The sequence below is a fragment of the Sciurus carolinensis genome, chromosome 12 (assembly GCF_902686445.1).
Source record: "Sciurus carolinensis chromosome 12, mSciCar1.2, whole genome shotgun sequence".
Lineage (NCBI taxonomy): Eukaryota > Metazoa > Chordata > Mammalia > Rodentia > Sciuridae > Sciurus > Sciurus carolinensis.
The window spans coordinates 100,460,686-100,484,071 of record NC_062224.1 but is presented as its reverse complement, the minus strand read 5'-3'; the positions used below and the strand labels follow the sequence as shown (position 1 = coordinate 100,484,071).

General features: G+C 36.0%; 1 protein-coding gene across 5 annotated transcripts in view; it reads left to right on the top strand.

Annotated features, from left to right (window-relative positions):
• The window catches only part of Hmcn1 (hemicentin 1), a 413,611-nt gene that overhangs the window by 185,077 nt on the left and 205,148 nt on the right, over window positions 1-23,386 (top strand). For all 5 annotated transcript variants that reach the window (XM_047520702.1, XM_047520699.1, XM_047520701.1 and 2 more), the window contains 3 exons: window positions 14,459-14,600; window positions 15,706-15,833; window positions 18,153-18,266. In XM_047520702.1, coding sequence (XP_047376658.1) covers window positions 14,459-14,600; window positions 15,706-15,833; window positions 18,153-18,266 — 384 coding nt within the window. The remainder of the gene's footprint in view (window positions 1-14,458; window positions 14,601-15,705; window positions 15,834-18,152; window positions 18,267-23,386) is intronic.

Sequence of the window (23,386 nt, the reverse complement as noted above, 5' to 3'; positions counted from 1 at the left end):
TTAAGATAGGACCCCAAAGGCACAGAAGTAAAAATAGACCAATAGAATTTCATTGAATAAAGGTAAAGCAAAGGAAATAATCAACAAAATCCAGAGACAACTTACAGAATGGGAGAAGATATTTTCACACCATTCATCCAACAAGGGATGGATATCCAGAATATATAAAGAATTCAAAAAGCAGAACACCAAAAACAAGACAAAACAAAAACCTCAGAATCATTCAATTTAAAAATAGGCTAAGGAGCTAAACAGACATTTTTCAAAAGAAGACAGACAAATTACCAAACACACACACACACACACACACAAAAGAAAATGCTCAATGTCACTAATCATCAGAGGAATGCAAATCAAAACCACAGTGAGATATCACCTTACCTCAGTCTGTATGGTTATTAACAAAAACACAAAAACTAACAAATGCTGGCAAGGATGAGGAGAAAGGGATACTCCTTACACTGATGGTGAGAATGTAAATTATTTTAGACATGGAAATAGTTTGGACATTCCTCAAAAAACCAAAAACAGAACCATCATATGATCCAACAATTCCACTACTAGAGCTATATATCTAAAAGAGATGAAATCATTATATCAAAAATATACTTGCACACCTAATTTCACAATAGCTAAAATATGGAACTAACTCAGATGCCCATTAATGAATTAATTGGTCAAAAATGTCATCTTTATACACAAGGGACTATTATTCAGCCATAAAAAATAAAATCCTGTTATTTGTAGCAATGTGGGTAGAACTAAAGGTCACAAAGTTAAGTGGAATAGACAAGACAGTCAAACACCATGTGGTCTAATTGACTGTGGTAACCACCAAGTCAGTCTCATAGAAAAACAGAATGGAATAGTGATCACTAGAGACTGGAAAAGGAAGAGGGAGAGGAATGGAAAGGAGTTCAAAAATACCACCAAAACAGAGTGGAGGAAGTACTTCTGGTTCTTTTTTTAGCATGGATTAAGTAGCACAGTATGGTAAATATTGGTTAAAACAGTCTATGATATATTTCAAAATGACTAGAGAAAATTACAAAATTCACAACATGTAAAAATGATAAATGTATGAAGAGTTAGAAATGTTTATTATCCTGAATTGATTATCACACATTGTATATTTGTATTAAATTACCATAACATAACTCATAAAGGTATGCAAATTATGCATAAATGTAAAAAGATAAAATATAATATTATGCAAATCTGTACTATTAGAGGCAGTAATACACTACATAAAAATAAAATCAGGGATAAGATGAATAAACTTGAGAAATCTTTTATACTACTGAGATAAAGAACTAATAGGTGAAGCCAGGAGTGTTGATGCATACCTGGAATCCCATTGGCTCAGGAGGTTGAGGCAGGAGGATTGCGAGTTCAAAGCCAACCTCAGCAATGGTGAGGTGCTCAGCAACTCCCAGAGACTCTGTCTCTAAATAAAATACAAAATAGGACTGAGGGTGTGACTTAGTGGTCGAGTACTCCTGAGTTCAATCCCTGGTACCTCAAAAACAAACAAAAAAAAAATAGAACTAATAGTTGAATAATAAACTTTTTATAAAGTGAAAATTAAAATATATACTGGAACTTTAAGATTAATGGATGTTTAAAAAAAAAAAAAAGAACTGAAACGGAAGAAATAATGAAAGATATAATTGAAGAAAACTGTCCTGGGGGAAAAATTGTCCAGGAAGAGCAAATCAAGCAAGGTCAAGGAAGACAGAACTTCATCTAGATACATCCTGGCAGAAATTTCATATTGCTAATATGAAGAAAAACTTCCACATACATACAAATTAAATCAATATATTGTAAACCATGATATAAAAATCATACTGATGTCAGTCCTCTCAAATATATTAAAATCTAGAAGATAATTACAGTGGATATCTGTCATATTTGGTCCTTTAGGGATAAAATACTTGCCTAATTTCAGGAGGAATTATTGTTTATCTTGGTGGGACAGAAAAAAACAAGTGAGATCAGATAATTCCTTTCCCCATCCCCTACTAAGTTCCATAACCTACAGTCAGATACTCAGTTGCCCCCCCCCCCACAGTGAGCCTCTGACTCTTGCTTTCAGCAGCATAATGGAATTTAGAGTTCAGCAGCAGCAGAAGCTTATGTCCAAGTGGTCTTTCACCATCATTCACAGACTGACGTTGGTTGTGTGCTCAGCTGCCTAGCTTCTCTTGATTTCTGTGTGATATTCACTTTCCTCTTGACTTTGTACTTCAAAATACATGCTTCCAATGATTTTTTTTTCTGCTTAAGTTAGCTGGCACTGTTTTCTGGTGTTTGCAATTGATAACCCTAACTTGCTCAATAATGGGAAAAGATATGTGTGGTTTTGGAAGATCAGGCATTTATGATCTAATTAAATTGTCTTTCTTTCCAAAAATCATCAAAAGAACATTCTCAAATTTTTAAACATTTATGGAAAATATCAAACACATAGTTTCTTAAAATGACCTATTTAACAAGAAAGTTAAATGCCTGAAATAGATTTTTTTTTTAAGAAAAGAAATTAAAATTGGGGACGAGATGGTATAAAGAGCTGGTGATTTTCCCTCAGTAAATATTATCAAACTCATTACCAATTCATGGAGAAACCTTGAGTAGTAACTGACCTCAGAAACTGGCTGTTTGAGTCAGCCACACTAATGAGCAGAGGAGAATGTGAATGAGTGACATGCTCATTTCATTATGGAAATTCCTCAGTATGAAGATAATAATATAATTAGACAAAGGAAATTCCTCAGGAAAGGGATTTCCCTCAAGCAGGATTTATCACTAACTCAGAAGTTCAGCTATACAAACAACCAAATAGAAGCCAGCTGATCACTGCTGTGCTTAAAGGGGGTGGGGAGAAGATCTATGTCTGTAAAATGTAAATAACATTCTTTAGGGGTGGTGAAATTTTAAGTGAGATTTTTACTTATGCTTTTCTGTTCTTGAAAGAAATTATTTCATAGGAATGGATTATTTTAAAACTTGTCAAATGTTAAATAAAATTTTAATGTTAGTGTTATTTTATTGAGGCATGGAATATTAAATGGCTTATATGTTTTCTATCTATCCTGGGAATGTTTTATCCCTTTTATACTTAAAATAATTAAGAAGATAAAAGATTATTTAAAGAAATAGCTAAGAAAATAACAATGTCTCTCAAAAGAAAAGCAACAAGACTTAAAAACTTACTTTAGGTCAATATCAATCTATCAGAAGAAGTATTTCTTATATGTTGTATGTAAATGGAAATAAAGAATACAAAATAAGGATCTATTGCTCTATTCCTTAAATACACAGATGTTTAGCTCTAAAAAAATTGTCTTAGAAAAGAGAATTCTTTCTAATATTTATTTGTAGGCAACAATGGTTCACTTAGATATACTAGTGTGCTGACAATTTCATATTGCATACTGAGTGGTAGGTAATTCAAGTGTAGATAATTGAGAAATGGTATCAGCTCAGACCATAAATATATTGCTTTTTAAAATAATTAAAAACTTATTTAACTATTATGTCACATTTGAGAATCTACCACTTGATGTAAACATAAAGTAAGAGGATATACTTTGTCACCTCTCATTAACTTTAGTTTTTGTTAACTTGATTTTGTTTTTCTTGTATGTTGCAGTTCAATCATTAAAAAGAAAAACTCCCTTGGCTGAATTTCTTCTTCTGATTCACTTTGGGAGAGACACCTCTTTTAAATTATTTGTACAGGTAGTCACTTTTATTTCTGAATGCTAATGAGCACTCTGCATTACTGTTTTCATATGTAGAAAAAAAATACACATGCTTACTCTTTTACTTTCATGTTTATTTAAACACAGCCCCTTCTCCCAAAGAATATTGTAGCACACTTACTTGTGGATCACCCATGATGTGGGCAGAACTTACTCTAATTAATAAAGCACTTCACTTTTGAGAAGCTTGGCTAATATTAATTTTATTAACCTCAAATGACTGGCCATCTAAAAACTTGCTTTGCAAGCTCATGTACTTTTCTTCTCTGAACACATATTTTAGTGTATGAAATTCGTTCAAAAATGGGAAGTACGTGGAATTTACCTGACATCTCTTAGAGTTGAGACGATGACCTCATTTGGTCTTCAGATAAGATTACTTGGAACTAGATCACTTATTTGAGAAGTTCATCTCATATCTATAAAATGTCAGAAGTTATTCTACTTATTTTAAAAATCTCTTTGGTTCTTAATATCATAGGGAGTGAGTTGTTTGTAAATTAAAATGTGTCATGATGGAAAGTGTCAAGTTAGAACATTTGACAGTATAAAAATTCCTATTTGAAAGCTTAAGGATCTAAAATCTTGTAGCACTAACTTACAGAGTACACTGCTTTAAATCTTTTCTGAACCAGAGAGAAGTCTAACAAAAGGAGTTGTACATTTGCACAATTTCAACTGATAACTAAATTAGGTTTTCTTGTAAGAAGAGTTTAGCATTCACTCAATTTATCCACCACATGCAGTCTCCATGGTTAAGGGCAAGTTTCTGTTATAATACATTCCAATTCTGTGCAGTAAAATGTACAAATGACTATCATATGTTTCATTTTCTTTTGCCTTTCATCCAAAGCATTCATCTTCTATAAAGATGTTAAAACACTTTAATTATAGATGGAAGGAATTATATCTCCCTAAAACTTAGGAGACATACTAAAAGGTCTTTAAATAGAACTTACAAGGAAAAGTTAAATTAGACTTATTTAGATTATAAAGAGAAAAGGATGTGGATGACTTAATATTTCAAGTATATAAGAAGATCATTATAAAGAAGCTGTAAATTAGGAACACTTTAATTTTCAGAAAAAAATGGACCATGTGAAAATGTGGATTAAGCCAGACCTGATGACTTTAAAGGAACTAGCAGGAAGGACAGCCAGATGTTGGGAAGGCTCAAAGCTGGAATGTAGTAGCTGGGGAATAGATGTACCCTCTCACGAGGCAGTGTCTGCAGGCAGAGAGAGAGAGAGAGCAGATGAGGAGTCAACAAACATTTCAGTCACTAAATTATTCAAAGAAAGCTACTGACATTTGAAAAATGGGCATCCCTGGCATGCCTTGTATCATCTAAACCTCACTTCTGATGCCGAACCTGTCGGTTTTATTCCCACACCACCAACAAAATCTCCTACTCTCTAAACACCAGTGAGAGGTGTGACCACTCAGTTCTGACACCACCTTGAGTTAGCATCAGATCCCACAGGTCAGGGGCTCACTTCGGACGCCAGTCACAAGTGCCAGCCCTATGTACTTCTGACCAACCAACTGTCAATCAGAGGATCCCAGGACTACCTCTTCAGGGCTCAATCATTTGCTGGATTGGCTCACAGAACTCAAGAATGTACTTTACGTACCATTACCAGTTTATTATGGAGGATAAACAAAGTACTTTGCATAAGCCATTTTATTAACAAGGGGTCCTGGAGCAACCAGAGGAAGAGACGCACAGCACAGCCTCCTGTCCCTATGGATTCCAAGGTGCCAGCCTGTAGGTCAAGTGCTTCCTTGGGCTCTGTGAACTCATCTAACGGGAGGAGGGACTGGGGTTAAAACCCTCCATCCTCAGCGGGTCCGTCTGAAGTGTGGGTAACAGCCAACTGGCATCTGAAGTGAGGGGCAGTCTTGGGGGACTGAGCCTTTATACTGTGGCAATTGAATTGAATGAAAGGACACCCATCTGGTGTCCACGGGACATTTGCCCCACGTGTGTGGAAACACTCCCCCATATCTGGTGCTGAGTGGAGGGGAAGCAGTTTGTTCTGTTCCTCTTATAAATAAATGCAACCCAGAAACAGCCAAAAGGAAGGCAAGCCTAGGCTGAGCCAGAGGAGGTGGGCAGCCCTGGAGACTCTGTTCCTCTCCAGGTATTCTGCTTCCCCAGCGCCTCCGTGCACCCATCATCCGAGAAGCTGGCTGAACCATGACATGCAGGTTCCATTATGTAGCCATGACTGATTAAATCAGTGGTCAGACACTACCCATCTCCAGCCCCTCTCTCCACCCTGGGCATCAGGGTTTGGGACTGAAAGTTCCAGCCCTGTGATCATGCCTTGGCCTTTCTTATGGCTAGCCCCCCTCCTATGGCCCTTTAGGAGTCCCCAGCTCCCAGTCATTCCTTAGCATAGGAAAATGACCCTTATCCCTTGGGAGAGTCCAAGGATTTTAGGAATTCTGCCAGGAACTTGGATGAAAATCAAATGTATGTTTTTACTATATCACAAGATCATATATTGGCATCTGTATTTTGTCCTAAGGAAATAGAGTTAGAGGTTAATAGTTAGTTAGGGGTTAGTGACTTGCCCTAGATTACAATACCAGCAAGTGGCAAAATCCATATCCTAACTGAGGGCTTCACTGTGGGATGTGACTCCGTTTTTCTGCACTGTATTCAGAAATGCCTATGTGTGTTATTCTTAGGTAGGTCTCAAGCACAGGTAGGCAGCAGAGCAAGAGAAAGAGAGGAGGTAGGGGGAGCAAGAAATGAAGTGTTCATGAGTGTGGGCAGAAGAGTGAAAGCACTAATTTAAAAAAAAAGAAAAAAAGAAAAAAAAAAAGAAAAGGCACAAAGTAACTCCAGGCCTCTACCTCCCATCTCATGGGTAAAACAGACAAGCAAGCAAGCAAACAAAAAACTCTGAAATTGCAGCATTGTGTGTAATGACTACTTGGAGAAATTAAAACCTGCCTCACAGTTTTGAATAGAAGGAAAAAATTAAAAAATGGAAGTTGAGGTACACTGCCCCTCTTACTCTTCTGGTACCTCAGAGTGAACCAGATCTTTTGGGACAGTTTGGCGAATCCTTTGACTTAACTTATGATAGATTCGCTGCTCAGGGGAGCTCCAGAGGGGAGAGAGAGCTGTGAACATGCTACTGGAACAAGCTCACAGAGAAAAAATAAGATTGCTAGACTGTGAACTCCATCAAGACAGGACCCAGATTTTGTTCCATTTTGTGTCTTCAGGGCCTGACGCGATTCCGGTGTACAGTATCGCATGCAGCCCCTGTCTGTGGGAATACCAGTGAGAAGCAGGGTGTGTGGGTGTAGGAAATTTCACGAGTATGAAAGATATTTATGTTATATTTATATCATGTACTAAATATTTAGATATTTATGACATTGATGTCTTGTACTGAGTAGTATCTGCTTCAAATTTCCCCCAAATATTAATATTTTGAATTATTATTTTTAGACATTAATTTTCTGACTAAAAATAAATTTTCTTTCTGAAGATTATATGCTCATAACAGGAAGTAGCAAATAACTTGCAATTTTATACATGAGGAAGGGATGTGATATTTGACTGTTACAAACTAGAACTCAGAGTTAAAGATACAAAGCAGGAATATTTATTCGCTGCATCTGAAGAAAGGGATGATGTTAGGAACATTTGGTTCATGAAAATTTGAATCTGGTACATAGTGATCGTGATGATGGGTTCTCCCTTTATGCTGTGCTCCAAGGCACTACCTCAGTCACTCTATGTAGAAGGTACACTTTTTTTCATAATGATGAAACAAATACGATAGCAGTTGAAGTGCCTTGATTAATAATCCTTTCCAGAAAAGGTTAGAGCTGTTGTCTTATTCATGTGTTTATACAGTTATTTCTCATTCATTAATTTACCCAAAAATTAATACTCAGGCATTGTGCTTCCTTTTTTTTTTTTTTTTTTTTTCTCTTATGGTACTGGGGATCAAACTCAGGGCCTTGTGCTTACGAGGCAAGCACTCTGCCAGCTGAGCTATCTCCCCAGCCCTGGCATTGTGCTTCTTACTGAGGCAAATGAGAAGGCAGCGACATCCCTCTCTTCAAAGAGCCCAGAACTTAATAAAGAAAATACAGAGATAAAGTAAATTTATGGAGCACAGTGTGGTGAAGGCTATATCAGCGTGTCCCAGAGCCTTTAATTCTGTCTCAGAGTGATGCGTTGAGACTGAAAAGGACTTCATGGAGGAGATGGTGACTGAGGTATCCACTGGCAGGTGACTCAGCCTTTGCAGGCAGAGGTGAGGAACACTTTTCCCAATGGGATACATGTGCAAAACCAGGAAGGAATAACACAGAGAAGTGGGCTTGCTGAGCATGGAAGACCCAGCAGAGTAGGGGGACCCATCCCCATGCTGATTTTCTGTTCCTAAGTCGTGGCCGCGATGGGGTCGGAATGGGGTGGTGTGGGTGTCAGGGAGTGACAGCTGGAGGATGACCGTTGTGAGCCTCAGACTGGACTCCCAAGGCGTGTTCTGTGCTTGCTTCCCTGACCAGAATCTGAGGTAGCGAATGAATTTGTCTAGCAACATAAATTAACTGCCAGATTATTTAAAATTTTCTTCAAGAAGTACTAGATAGCTCCACTGTCCTAAATTTTTGGTTCAATGGTTCTTGCATATCATGCAAAATTTTTCCTTTTTAAAATACTGTAACCAACTTTTTGTTTTTGTTTTTGCAGTGCCAGGGATCAAACCAATAGCCTCTGATAGTCAAAAGATGTTGCCACAATTGAGTCTGGGTCAGGAGATACAGATCCATATATGTCAATCTTCAGTAGTCTTCTCATAGGCCAGGAAGTGATAATTATGATGTGCAACTCTTCTCTAAGTCAAATAAGGATTAAACCTAAGCTATGCCCTTTCTATCTTATTTGGAAATTGTGTGATTTTAGGAAATTGTTATAAAGTGGAGTGAGTAAAGAAAAGGCTTTGTGATAATCGATACTAGTTATTATCATTTAGTTGAAGGTTTTTTAAGTGAGAAAGTAAAACTTCCTAAAATTCCATAAATCTTTTTTTTTTTTGTCTTAACCTATTTTGACTAATTACTTAAAAACAGTTCCTGAATTCCCTTTATCTTTTTGTTAAGGAAAGAAAAAGTAATAGCATTAAGTGGAATAAATGTTAACACATAAATAATCACTAAGAATTACATAAAGTGGATAGAAGGTAGCAAGCATCTCCTACATTGACATCTTCACAACTTAATTGGAAATTATAAATCTTAGATTTTTTTAAAAAAAGAAATCATTTATCATCAAAATTCTAAGGTTAAAATGGAATATAGTATAATTTATCACTGTATCTCTCTTGAAGTATTGCCCTTTTCTTACTCGCTGAGTTTCATAACCACATTGGGTGTGGAATTTTTGTGGCAAATCGAGTTTATAACTGTCAGGATGGATTTTTTTTTTTTTTTTTTTTTTTTTGTCTAGCTCTTTTCCTGTGTGTTTTGTTGCCAATGCACCACCTACTGGTAAATCAAGGAATTAGCAATTTTCCCTCAGAATTAGTACTTGTCTCTCTGACCCAGGGCTGTCCAATAGGACTTTCTACAATGATGGAAATATTCTCTATCTGCACTGTGCTCAATGTAGCCATCAGCTACAAGTGGCAATTGAGCACTTAAAATATAACTAGCGCACCTAAGGAATTCATTTTGACGTTTGATCTAGTTTTAGATTTTTTAAATTTGAATTTCAGTAGACTTATGTGACTATATTTGTGGCTACCATATTGCACAGTACAGTTCCAGTTTCTTTTGGAGAAAGAAGAAGGTAGAAATAGTGAGAAGTTTTGGGAAACTCACTGCAACTTTGTATTGATTAACCACAATCCTAATTCACTTGAATGGTTGTCATTCAGGAGCTGTTACCATTTTGGAGAGGTTGTAACCAAGTCTTCATATTTCCATTGATGGGATATCATTTGGAAATACTGCATTTGATCCCATATCTCCTTCCCCAGGCAACTGACTTCAGGTTTTGTTTGGTGTGTTTGGTTGATTGGATTGTTTTGAGTTTCATTCTTTGCTCTTGGGAAGAAATCCCTGATCTACTGCCTAGTAGACAGAGGAAAACTTTAAAATGGTAAAATATATCCCATTTCCATTCCTTCTCATTAAAAATCAAGGCAAAGTTAAGGGAACAAGCACTTGTGTGCCTTGTAAATCGTTCTTGGAGAGATTTTGTCATTTTCCTTGTGCAGGTTTCATGTGTGAAAGTCAGCATCAGAACTATGGGGAGTCACCTTCCCAATCAGAAATGGAAGTAATGCATTGGAGAACAGTGCCAATGGGTTTTAAATAAACAGATTGACCTGCATCAGCAGGCAAACATCTATTCCAGTAGGATGTAGCTACTAATTATGATTCTCAGCAAGCTCAAAGGTGGTCGTTATGTAACTTTTTGAAGGAAAATAAAAATATTTAGAAGAAAGGTCATTTTACATTTGGCCAACTGCAATTTAATAGAAATTGGTTTCCGTAATTACATTCTGGTCGTTTTCCATTTTCTCAGGTAGCATTGCTTGATGTTTGATCATTTAGCATTTTCAGGGTATGTGTTGACCACAAAGAGAAATTTATTTGGGAACATCATAAATCAATTATGCCTTCGGCAATAGGAACAAACTGGAGGTTTGGTTGTGGTTGAATGTAGCATTTCACTGTGGTCACATGGGTCACTGACCTTATCTTTCATGTTTCCATGGTAACTTCTTCAGTGGGTTACTTGAGTGACAGCAGAAGTTTTAGATTTCATCATGTAAGTCCTTTCGTTTTTAGTTATAACACATGCCAGCATATTACTGCTTACATCCAAAACCATTCTGTATGTAACAAAATCTGGTAATTACCTTAAGAAACATTTGCGGAGTTGTTATTTGAAAATAATGCTTACACTTTCTCATGTGCATGTGACAACATTTTACACAATAGGCTAAAGCAATTGGTCACTTTTAAGGTAACAGTGGTGGCTAAATTTTCAAATTCTTGTACGGGTCAGGTTTTTAAGTACAAGTTAGAATAAGTAGTGGGGGATATTTTTGGTATGAGTTTAAGGTTTTGTTTAAAACAGGCTGTTTCCCCTTTATGTGGCAACAGAAAGCCGCTCCCTTAGGAGAAGCTGCTTATGACGGCTGAACAGGATGAAGGTCCTGTTTTAATGCAGGACTCCTGATTCAGTTGGAGCATTTGCACCCAGCTGATGTTCCATCCGTAATCACTTGCTGCCACATGGAAATCAAAGGGCCAGACACAGCCTTCTTTTCTCCTAAATGCTATTTCCGTACGAACATTAAATGTATTAATTTGTTTTCTATGGTATCAGGAAAGGGTGGATGTCTGTGATTAATTAGTCTGTCACCAGAGAGAATACTGCAGTGAAAAAGGAAATATTTCCCAAGATGATTGATGAAATAAGTCTCTAATGAGCAGAATTACTTCACTAAGTATGAAATTTGTATTATCACAACCACATGCTCTTTATATCATCATAACATCATAACATGTGCCAAATGATAGAAGCATTAGCATGATTTTTTCCCTATCAGTAAAACATGAAAAGACTATTTTTTATCAATTTTATTGAATTTCTAATAAGTTTTGAATATCTGGAAATACCTTAAATTTCTGGAGAATTAAGTAAGACATAGTAAATATTATTCATAAATAAGTATGTAATTTAAATAGAATATGGAAATGTAAGAATAGTGGTGATCAATTTTCCTTTGTAAATGTTGAGGTAATATATAGACACAGATGTATTTTGAGTACTGTATTTAATTTGTCATTCTTTGTCATACTTTACCTAATAATGGTATATTGATAATAAAAGCAAAAGTGCCCACTAAGTGCCAGAAATTGTTCTGGGTGTTTTATGTATATTAATGTAGCTAACCCAGGGTAACCCTGTGAACAAGTATTATTATTATTATTATTATTATTATTATTATTGACAGCACAAGGGAGCCAGCAAAACCTGAGTTTGACTCTTAGCTCCACCTTTGCATGACATTGGAAAATCGTTTTTCCATTCCTAGTTTTCTTTATCTGTGAGATGACACAAAACTTAACTTTCATAGGCTTCTTGTAGAAAATAAATGATGGTTCTAGGGTCAGCTCTCTGGCACCTAATAGGCACTTAAGAAATTTAGCCCTCATTATTTAAGTAAGTAATAACTATGAGGAAGAGATTCAGTCCTTAATTTTATAAAATATACTTTTCTACATAGTAGCCTCTGAGATCTCTGAGGACTGAAAGTAAAACAGTAGGAATTTCATAAATGTTGAGTGGGAAAATAAAAACAAAGAATTTGCCTAAGTACTCTAAGTATGCCAGCGATGAAATATATTGTAAATTATTGCTCAGGTTAAAAGCATTAGCATTATCTGGCAAATCTGTCAGCAAAAATTAAATCACCTTAAAGAGAAAGTCATTAGGTCTCTTCTTGGAGAATTTCCTACCAGAGGCTTAAGAGCAACAGGTCACTCTGGGCTGACAAGAGATGTGTCTGTAAGTTTGCAGATCATGTTGGCAGTTTCCAACAGAGGAGGTTTGTTCCTTCCCTACTCTTGGTAGGTAGAGAGAGTCATGCCTGTTTTCATGACCAGTTATAATTCATTTGTCAACCCTACCACTAGTAGTATATGAAAACAAGTCTTAAAAGTGTTTCTTTTTATTGCTAACAGCATACATATTTATATATAACTATTTTAAATCATTAGTGAGAAGTCATAAAAACTTATGCATTTTGTTTTTGTTATAATTTAAAAAAAATTTTTTTAAATGCCTCTTTACCCCAGAAGGCCACATTCCTATGTTGCTGCTGGCTCATAAAAAACCAGCTGTTGTGAGGATAATGGTGTCGATGGTGGTCAGTGGTGGTGGTGATAATGGTGATAATGGTAGTAGTTGTGAAATGAGATTGAAAACCTGGAGTAAAATTTTGATTATTTTCCCCAAATCTTAAAATGGGACTTTGGACTTCTAACTATGACTTTAAGACTGTCTTTTTCCCATTAAAACAGAAGTTTAACATTGTAAATCAGGAGATGTGGATTTGGTTTGTTTGAGGGCAAACGATGGCTCTTTATTGATGAAATTAAACTATGTTTCCTCAGTTTCATGTTCTTGCCCCATTAAGTTTACTTTATTTAAACAAGAAGATTTTTCCCCTAAGAATTAAAAGGTTAACAGTTAAACTAGTAAGCTCTAATATGTCTGTATTAACATTGTTAAGTAGAGGATGATTCATTTTGACCATCTTTATTCAACTGTTATTTGGTGGGAATCCAATTTTGCTTCTCTGTATTTGTTCTTGTCCTTTCTGGTTTTCTTATCATCAGCAGGATGTCCTTCCAGAGCAAGGGTAAAGTTCTCACCTTCTGTGGGATGAAGTCATCCCATCTGTGTGTTGCACACAGATTTATTTCATGACCCTGAGCAGCACCCTATATCCAGGCTTTATTTCTTCAGTAACCTCTTAGCTCTCGGCATCCTGGTTTGGGTAACTGACATTTATTTTCACTTTGATATCTGAACTACAGAGCCTACCAGTGGGATTCTTGCTGGGAGAGATGCCAGGACACTTCTGGCAGACTCCATTGGAAGGCACCAAGTTGAGACAAAAAATTCTGAAAGCTGCCTGAATCTTTGCAGCAATCTCATGTCAACATGAACTAGACATGAGAAGCATTTTATTTTGGGATGGTGGGACTGAATAAATGTGGGTATTCGATAACTTTGAAAGAATTGTCCATTTTCTCTTATCCCGTGCATACTGTCTGCACCACCCCTACGGCATGTAGTCAGTCCTTCAGAATTGATGGACTCCAGATGGAATCACAATGTGAACTTGCTGGCCATGGCCAGACTGCCCTTGACCTCATGCATTTCTCTAGCCCCATGTTCACGAGGAAGAATCTGTGGAATAATGAGGCCATCAACCAAATCCACAGGCCGGAAAAATCCATCAAACATTAACTTCAAAGACTAGATCATAATTTGAAAAATGCAATGTAAACAGGGAAAAAAGAGAAGGGGTGATTGTAAGCTGCTAGCAATTAGGCACTAATTAGATTCTTGAGTTTCGTAGCTGCTGCACTTAGCAATGCATTTCCATCAAATGTATAGAGAGTCCACAGACTGATGGTCCTTAGTGAAATTGATCGTGATTTGCAGGCTGACTTCTACTAAACATGTATCATAAATATATCCAGATCTAGGCAGCTCATTGAATTTCTCAATTTCATTTATAGTTCACTAGTCCAATTAAGTAGAAAGCAGACAGTATGTCTCTCTGGTCCATCAGTGTATCCATGCCTGGTGCATAATAATTGTGCAGGAAAACCAGACAGTATTGAATAAATTAAATTTTTTCAGTTAATACCCTTGGAATCTGTTTCAGGCACTATGGAAATGAGTTTATTTTTGTTTATTTTATCAAGTGGAAAGTGTTTACATCAAGAGAATTTAGTAGTGTTTTCTTTGAAGATTAGTTCTTCCAGCCTAGCAATATAAATGCAAAACAGATAATGAAGTAGACGAGTAGTTGAGAAGCCTTCAAAATTTGTTGATAGAAGACACTCCTACCATCAAGACAGATGGGCATTTCACTACATAAGTTTCTTTTTACTTGCAGAGCCTCCCAAAGTCACCGTGATGCCTAAGAATCAGTCTTTCACAGGAGGGTCTGAGGTCTCCATCATGTGTTCTGCAACAGGTTATCCGAAACCAAAGATTGCCTGGACCTTTAACGATATGTTTATTGTGGGTTCACACAGGTACTGGGTTTGTATCATGTTCCTTGTTTTTATTGAATGAGAGAAATTGATGAAATTTCTGGATCAAGAGAATCTAACCAAATCCCTAATATTAAAGAGGGTTTAATAAAAATCCACAGCTTTACATTTTATGAACAGACTTGGAAATGTCAAAGTATAATACAAACGATAACTTTATAGAGCTTGAAGTTATTAAGGCTTTAATTCAATAGCTAGAACAAGTGCTTTTCAATACTTGAAATTGTACACATAACACCATAACACTTGGTTTAACATGAGTCATTGAAATGGACTAAGAAAATTTCCGTGGGGGAAAGTATCATATAGTTTTAACAGATCTACTAAAGGAATTGTCTTGGGTTTTAGTTGGGAGTGATACACAGAATACAGAAGAGCTCTATTACAGTGTATGCAGGCATTCTTGGTAAGTACTTCCACTTTTGCCATACTGCATTGAGAGGTATTTTATTCTCCTAGATACTTCTTGAAGACATTGGATCCTTTCATGCTCATATGGTAATAAGCATGTGGAACATAAGCAAGAGTTTCCAGCTGTGGGCTTCCATTACTGTGGGTTTGGCATGAGCTGGAGTAGGTATGATCTAGCAGGCTGAGCTGGAGTCTATTCCTAGACTCATCATGCACACTCCCTGAGTGACAGGAGACTTTGCATCTCTTAGGTTTTCCTTTTGAAGAACCATTGAGCATGGTAATTCATCATAAGAAGCAAAATTGCCTGGGCACAAATTCTAGTACCTTCCTTCAGTAACTCTTGACTTTGGCCAAGTTATGTAACCTCTTTGCTCATCTCTAAAATGGAGACACTAATATTACCTAACTTACTGGGTTGTGAGAATAATTGAAAATGATGCTAATAATTGTAAAGCTCTTACAGCAATGCTTGGCCCGTGACCCATGTATTATGTGCTAGTAGTAGTAGTACAACATCTCTGCTTGTGAAATGGTGATGTTAATCATTTCTGCAAATAACACCAAAATATAACTCTAAAATATGTTTAAACATTTGACTGGGAGGTGTTATAATATCTTGATACTAATATTATGATATTTTCAATTTTATTTTCTTTTTACTTTTTATACACAGGTATAGGATGACCTCAGAAGGTACCTTATTTATCAAAAATGCAGTTCCTAAAGATGCAGGGATCTATGGTTGCCTGGCAAGTAATTCAGCAGGAACAGATAAACAGACTTCCACTCTCAGATACATTGGCAAGTATAATCAGTTTAAAAGGCAATTAAAATAGGATGAATATCTTTCAACAATGTAAAAGTACCTTCCTAAAAATTAATATTAGGAATAAGTTATACCTAATATTATAATTTATTATTCATTTCACATACTGATTAAAGCAAATATGATAATTAATTCAAGTTAAAAGTTCAAGAGATGAATAACTTTATTAGTCAACAGAAATTAAAGGGGCTTCCAGATCATGAGAGTTCCAGATCATCCACAGAATTCTATTTTTCCAAATTCTATTTTTCACTTATTCTTGGCACCATATCACTTTCAAACTAATAAAATTCCATATCCTTTCTAGTTTACCTCAACCTCCATTTTTTATTTTTAACTTATATTCAAAACTGTAAGCCAAGTGTGGTGGTGCATGCCTGTAATCCCAATGGCTTGGGAGGTTGAGGCAGGAGAATCACATTCAAAGCCAGTCTCAGCAACTTATTGAGACCCTGTCTCAAAAATAAAAAAAATAAAAAGTGTTGGGAATGTGGCTCAGTGGTTAAACCCCTGGGTTTGGTCCCTGGTACCACCACCCCAAAAGTGTATCTTATCACTTTCACTTTTCTTCTATAATTTCTCCCCTCCAAACTGACACATTTATTGAAGGTATACTTTGTGACAATTATTTGATAGAATATTTCTATTTAATGAGGTTTTTATAATTAAATAAAAGATACAAGCTTCATATGCTCAGTGTCAGGCTGTAAAGGTGAATAATTAACAAGCACACATCCATTAGTTTCCTCCCTCCCTCCACCTCATTCACAGTAAGATAGTAACACTGATAGCACAGAGGAATAAGTGTCAAAAGTGTCCTTAGTATTGAAACTGAGGACCTGGGAGGAGATGATCTCCTTTATAGAGATGAGGAAGGTACATGGTAAGTTTGTAAAGGAAGACGGGCTCAGGCTTAGAAATGGTCACAGAATACCTGGGTGGGAAGGGAATAAACAGAGGGGAATGTAGAATAAGTAACTGACACAGAGTTCTATGTTGCAGAAACAGATTTTGATTCATTCACCTAGAAACCAAAATATTCGACACAGTTATTTAACAGATTAAGCACCCAGAGTACGCAAAAATGCTGTGCTGGAGACTGGTGTGTAACATAGAGGAATGCTGCAGTACCTTGCCTTTCCAGAGCTTGCATGATAGGAGTGGATATATAAAGAAATTTAACAAAACACACGGACAAATGCCACCATGGGAAGTTGGCAGAGGGAAGAGTAATTCCGACTGGGGAATTTGCAAAGATTTCTCAAAGGAGACAGGATTTAAGCCCAGTCTGGAAGAATGAGTGGGATTTGAAGAACTGTGGCAAAGGGCATTTCAAGAAGAGGAAACAGCAAAGGCAGGAAGATGGAGAGCAGGTTGTGTTTGGGCTGCCAATGCAGATCTGTGTGAGGAAGGGTGATGGGTGCTAAGGTTAAAATGGAAGCTGAGCGCCAGTGTATGATTTTTGAAAGCCAAACTATGGAATCGCTGAAAGGATTCTAGTAGTAGAGGAGTGACATGTTCTTTGAGAAGTTAGCTCTTACTTGTATTTAAATCTATGTCCGTTAAAGTTAGGAAATCCTACACTGTCTAGTTAAGAGAAAATATGTGAGTGAACTAGCACTTTTATCAACAGGGTGAAACAAACAAACTAAGGAAAGAAATGTAAAGTATATTACCCAACATCTGTATATAAGCATCACAGGAAAACGTAGAGACAAAACTGAGAGACTGTACTTATAGATGCAAACTTCAGTCTTGGATGCAAGTTCTGTCTTGATAATTAGACATGAATATCCTTACAAATGCATAGAAAAAGTTATTAACAAATTCATATGCAATTGTATTATCTTCAGATCTTACTTGAGCCATGTCAGTCTTTTGCCTTTATTTTTATTGCAATTATCCTTCTGTCCCTTTAGTATTATTGCTCTAAGAAGTATTCAGCTTTCCAAGCCTTTTCTTTTCTTAAATACCTTTTCTTTATAAAGACCTTTCAAATCATTTCCTGAATTTTTGAACTTTATTCTATAATAATTATTTTATGTTTTAGGCATTATTTTGCCTAATATCCTTTTTTTAACCCTAATAAATGATCTTTTCAAAATACACATCTGTATGCACATGCTTAAGAGTTTCTTTCTGCTTGTTAACGTTGAAAGAGCCACAAGCATTTAAATACTGTTCATTTTTTAATTGATTCATTTAGCAAACATAAGCAAGGTCCATGTGGTATTGGGCTAGTTGTTAACCATTCAAATGCTCAGTTTTTTTTTGTTTTGTTTTGTTTTTTCCAGAAGTCCCAAAGTTGATTGTCGTTCAGAGTGAGCTCTTGGTTGCCCTTGGGGATACAACAGTTATGGAATGCAAAACCTCCGGTGTGCCTCCACCTCAAGTTAAGTGGTTCAAAGGTACATTTCTTAAGTGTGTTCATGTCTGGTTCACTTAGTTTTTTTTTGTTTTTTTTTTTTTTTAATGATTTGTTAAAAATTTGTTTTGGTGTGTGACATAGCAGCCCCATAAAATGTGTTTATGATCTCACTAGAGACAATAGTTCAAAATTCTGAACTCTGAATTTCAGGATTTGACATCTGGTATGGATTACAGGACTGTGAAAATCAAAGCAGGAAAAGTCTGCCTTTGCTAATCCAGCTGAACATTCTCTTTGTTAGTTTAGGATTGTTTCCTGTAGAAAATTGTCCAAGAATACTCAGTTAACATTTAAAATAGCTTCACTGATTTTAGTGCTCTTTTCTTAGAGATGCTAGCCTTACTACTGAGTTTTCTAGATTCTCAAGGATGGTTTGTACAAAGTGCTCACCTAAAGACACATGTCGAAGTTTATAGACAATTTAAAGACGAAAGTATATACCATTCAGCTTCCTCATGCTTGGTAGATGCTTATATCAAGGACAGAAATGATCTGTTTACATTTGTAATTTAAAGACTACACCTCGGTGGTTCTATAATAACATGACGATAATGTGCCACTTGGCCTTAGTGGGAAGACACTTGGATCCTGGTCCAAGCTCAGATACTGACAGTTGATATCTGTAAAATTCCTTGCTTCTAGTTTTGTCTCAGTTCTTCCAATTTATGAGAAAAAGAAAGAAAAAAAAAATCCTGCAAACACCCTAACAGGAAGGTTGCTAGGATTATTGAGATGCTGTTTGCAAAATATTTTTTAATCTGCAGATGAAAAATGCTAAATAGTACAAAGCACTATTGTTATGATTCTGTTTGTCAAATCATGGACATTCCCATAGCAACAGGTTGATGTCATAATCACAAAATTATGAATTCACCTCGGGTTCAAACTCATGGGGAACATGAGGTGAAAAAGAAAGGCTTTATGTGGAAAACAAATATTTTAAAATAATATAAAACAAAATGAGGAGGGCAACCCGGAAATAATGCCATTTTCATGATTTTCTGTGTTAAAAGATTAGTAGTCTTCATGTTGTTCCTGATAAGAAGGCATTTCTGGATTTGCCTCTTAATCAGGTTTATTTAAGTTAACATAAACTAATTTTATTAATTTAAAACATTTAAATCTTTGAATTATCAATGAAATGGATATCAATTTCAAATACCCAATATAATTAAATAGATCCAGAAAATATGTTAGGGAGACAGATTTTTAAATGTGATTCAGTAGTTTTATGATGAAAATAAAAATTTTCATCAACACAGTAATAGGATGGGCTGACTTCTCTGCCTGTATATAGTAGAATCACACAGAAAGTCTTTTATTCTCCAAAACTAGGGCTACTGTCCTGAAAAACTTGTTTTCATGTCTCTTTTTGTCCCACAAATAACTTGGAAACTAAAGGAGGAGGTAGGGAGCCAGGCAGCCACCACATGGAAGATTCTGGAATTCACCGATTAGTTTCTTCTCTAAGCCTTAGATATATTAGTCCAGTGGGTCCAGTAAATAACATTCCATTTCCCTGTCCAAGTTATGAGCCAACAGAGTTAGAATATGGGCATTAGATACTGATAGATCATATTGGAAGACAAGTTCCCAATGCTCATTAACAATTGGCAGAGCTTCCCTGAGCTTCAGGATCAAGCCAGCTTATCCTCCCAGACACAGGCAGGCAATTCACTGCACAAATGAGAATCAGGGATACAATTAAAATCAAATAAAAGGATATTTGTGGTAAAATATCTTTAAAATTAGATTTATTCATCCAAATTGGTAGTACTTAAAATGTAGTTTGAAATCTCTAGGGGTTCCTCATGATTTTTTCAAGGGATCCTCAAGATCAAAACTAGTTTCATAATAATGTTAGGATGTTACTTGTCTTTTTCAATTCATTGTCTTTAGAGTGCATAGTGGAGGTTCTGGAGGCTGTGTGATATCCAATAAGGGGAATGCAGAAGCAAATCTGAGCCCTCCGCTGTCTTCTATTACACTAGACCTTAGACATTGTAGGAATTTGCAAAATTGTGAAACAAGGTCATTGTTCTTACTAAATTTCTCTTGTTTTAGAAAAATATTATTTTTTCATAAATATGTTTGTGATATTAAAATATCATGAATTTATTACAAAATAAGTTAATGCATATTTTTTAAAAAATATTGTTTTAGATGTTGATAGGCCTTTGTTTTGTTCATTTATTTATATGTGGTGCTGAGAATCAAACCCAGTGCCTCACACATGCTGGGCAAGTGCTCCACCACTGAGCCACAACTCAAGCCCCAATGCATGTTTTTATTTTTTTTTTTATTTTTTATTTATTTATTTTTTTCACTTTCAAGGACAGAAATTTATTTATATTTGACCCCAATCATTACATGTAGCCCTTGCAGTTTCCTTTTGAACAGTGCTTCTGTGTTCAGGTAGATAAACTTTTTGAGTTATACAAAGAATTGTAAAGTGGGGGATTACATTAATTGTTTTCTTTTTTTTTTTATTTTATGATTTTATTTTATTTTATTTTATTTTATTTTATTTTTTTTTTTTTATTTATTTTTTTACGTTTACATAGGGTAATGATGTTTCTTTTTTTTCCCTTCCCCCCCACCCCTCCCACCCTTTTCCCTTTATACAGTCCTTCTTTCCTTCATTCTTACCGCTCTCCTTAGCCTAACTCTAAACCTAACCCTAAACCTAATGCTAACCCCTCCCACCCCCATTATATGTCCTCATCCGCTTATCAGCGAGATCATTCGTCCTTTAGTTTTTTGAGATTGGCTTATCTCACTTAGCATGATATTCTCCAATTTCGACCATTTGCCTACAAATGCCATAATTTTATCATTCTTCATTGTGGAGTAATATTCCATTGTATAAATATGCCACAGTTTCTTTATCCATTCATCAACTGAAGGGCATCTAGGTTGGTTCCACAATCTGGCTATGGTGAATTGAGCAGCAATGAACATTGATGTGGCTGTATCTCTGTAGTATGCTGATTTTAAGTCCTTTGGGTATAGACCAAGGAGTGGGATAGCTGGGTCAAATGGTGTTTCCATTCCAAGCTTTCTGAGGAATCTCCACACTTCTTTCCAGAGTGGCTGCACTAATTTGCAACCCCACCAGCAATGTATGAGTGTTCCTTTTTCACCACATCCTCGCCAACACCTATTGTTGCTTGTGTTCTTGATAATCGCCATTCTAATTGGGGTGAGATGAAATCTTAGGGTAGTTTTGATTTGCATTTCCCTTATTACTAGGGATGTTGAACATTTTTTCATATATCTGTTGATTACTTGTACATCTTCTTCTGTGAAGTGCCTGTTCATTTCCTTAGCCCATTTGTTGATTGGATTATTTGTATTCTTCGTGTAGAGTTTTTTGAGTTCTTTATAGATTCTGGAAATTAGCGCTCTATCTGAGGTATGGTTGGCAAAAATATTCTCCCACTCTGTAGGCTCTCTCTTCACATTTCTGATAGTTTCCTTTGCTGAGAGAAAGCTTTTTAGTTTGAATCTATCCCAGTTGTTGATTCTTGCTTTTATTTCTTGTGCTATGGGAGTCCTGTTAAGGAAGTCTGATCCTAAGCCAACAAGTTGAAGATTTGGACCTACTTTTTTTTCTATAAGATGCAGGGTCTCTGGTCTGATTCCAAGGTCCTTGATCCATTTTGAGTTGAGTTTTGTGTAGGGTGAGAGATAGGGGTTTAATTTCATTCTATTGCATATGGTTTTCCAGTTTTCCCAGCACCATTTGTTGAAGAGGCTATCTTTTCTCCATTGCATATTTTTGGAACCTTTGTCTAGTATGAGAAAATTGTAATTATTTGGGTTTGTGTCCATGTCCTCTATTCTGTACCATTGATCTACCTGTCTATTTTGGTACCAATACCATGCCGTTTTTGTTACTATTGCTTTGTAGTAGAGTTGAAGATCTGGTATTGCAATACCCCCTGCTTCGCTCTTGCTACTGAGGATTGCTTTAGCTATTCTAGGTTTTTTATTCTTCCAGATGAATTTCATAATTGCTTGCTCTATTTCTGCAAGGTACATCATTGGGATTTTAATTGGAATTGCATTGAATCTGTATAGCACTTTAGGTAGTATAGCCATTTTGACGATATTAATTCTGCCTATCCAGGAACATGGGAGATCTTTCCATCTTCTAAGGTTTTCTTGAATTTCTTTCTTTAGTGTTCTGTAGTTCTCACTGTAGAGGTCTTTCACCTCTTTTGTGAGATTGATTCCCAAGTATTTTATTTTTTTCGATGCTATTGTGAATGGGGTAGTTTTCCTAATTTCTCTTTCTGAAGATTCATCACTTATGTATAAAAATGCATTGGATTTATGAGCATTGATCTTGTAACCTGCTACTTTACTGAATTCACTTATGAGTTCTAAAAGTTTTCTGGTGGAATTTCCAGGTTCCTCTAAATATATAATCATGTCATCAGCGAACAGGGATAGTTTGAGTTCTTCTTTTCCTATTCGTATCCCTTTAATTTCTTTGGTTTGTCTGATTGCTCTGGCTAGAGTCTCAAGGACGATGTTGAATAGAAGTGGTGAAAGAGGGCATCCCTGCCTTGTTCCAGTTTTTAGGGGGAACGCTTTCAGTTTTTCACCATTTAGAATGATATTAGCCATGGGCTTAGCGTAGATTGCCTTTATAATGTTTAGGAATGTTCCCACTACCCCAATTTTTTCTAGTGTTTTGAGCATGAAGGGATGCTGTATTTTATCGAATGCTTTTTCTGCATCTATTGAAATAATCATGTGATTCTTAACTTTAAGTCTGTTGATATGGTGAATGACATTTATTGATTTCCGAATGTTGAACCAACCTTGCATCCCTGGGATAAAACCCACTTGATCGTGGTGCACTATCTTTTTAATATATATTTGTATATGATTTGCTAAAATTTTGTTGAGAATTTTTGCATCGATGTTCATTAAGGATATTGGTCTGAAATTTTCCTTCCTCAATGTGTCTCTGTCTGGTTTAGGTATCAGGGTGATATTGGCTTCATAGAACGAGTTTGGGAGGGTTCCCTCCTCTTCTATTTCATGGAATAGTTTGAGGAGTATTGGAATGAGCTCTTCTTTAAAGGT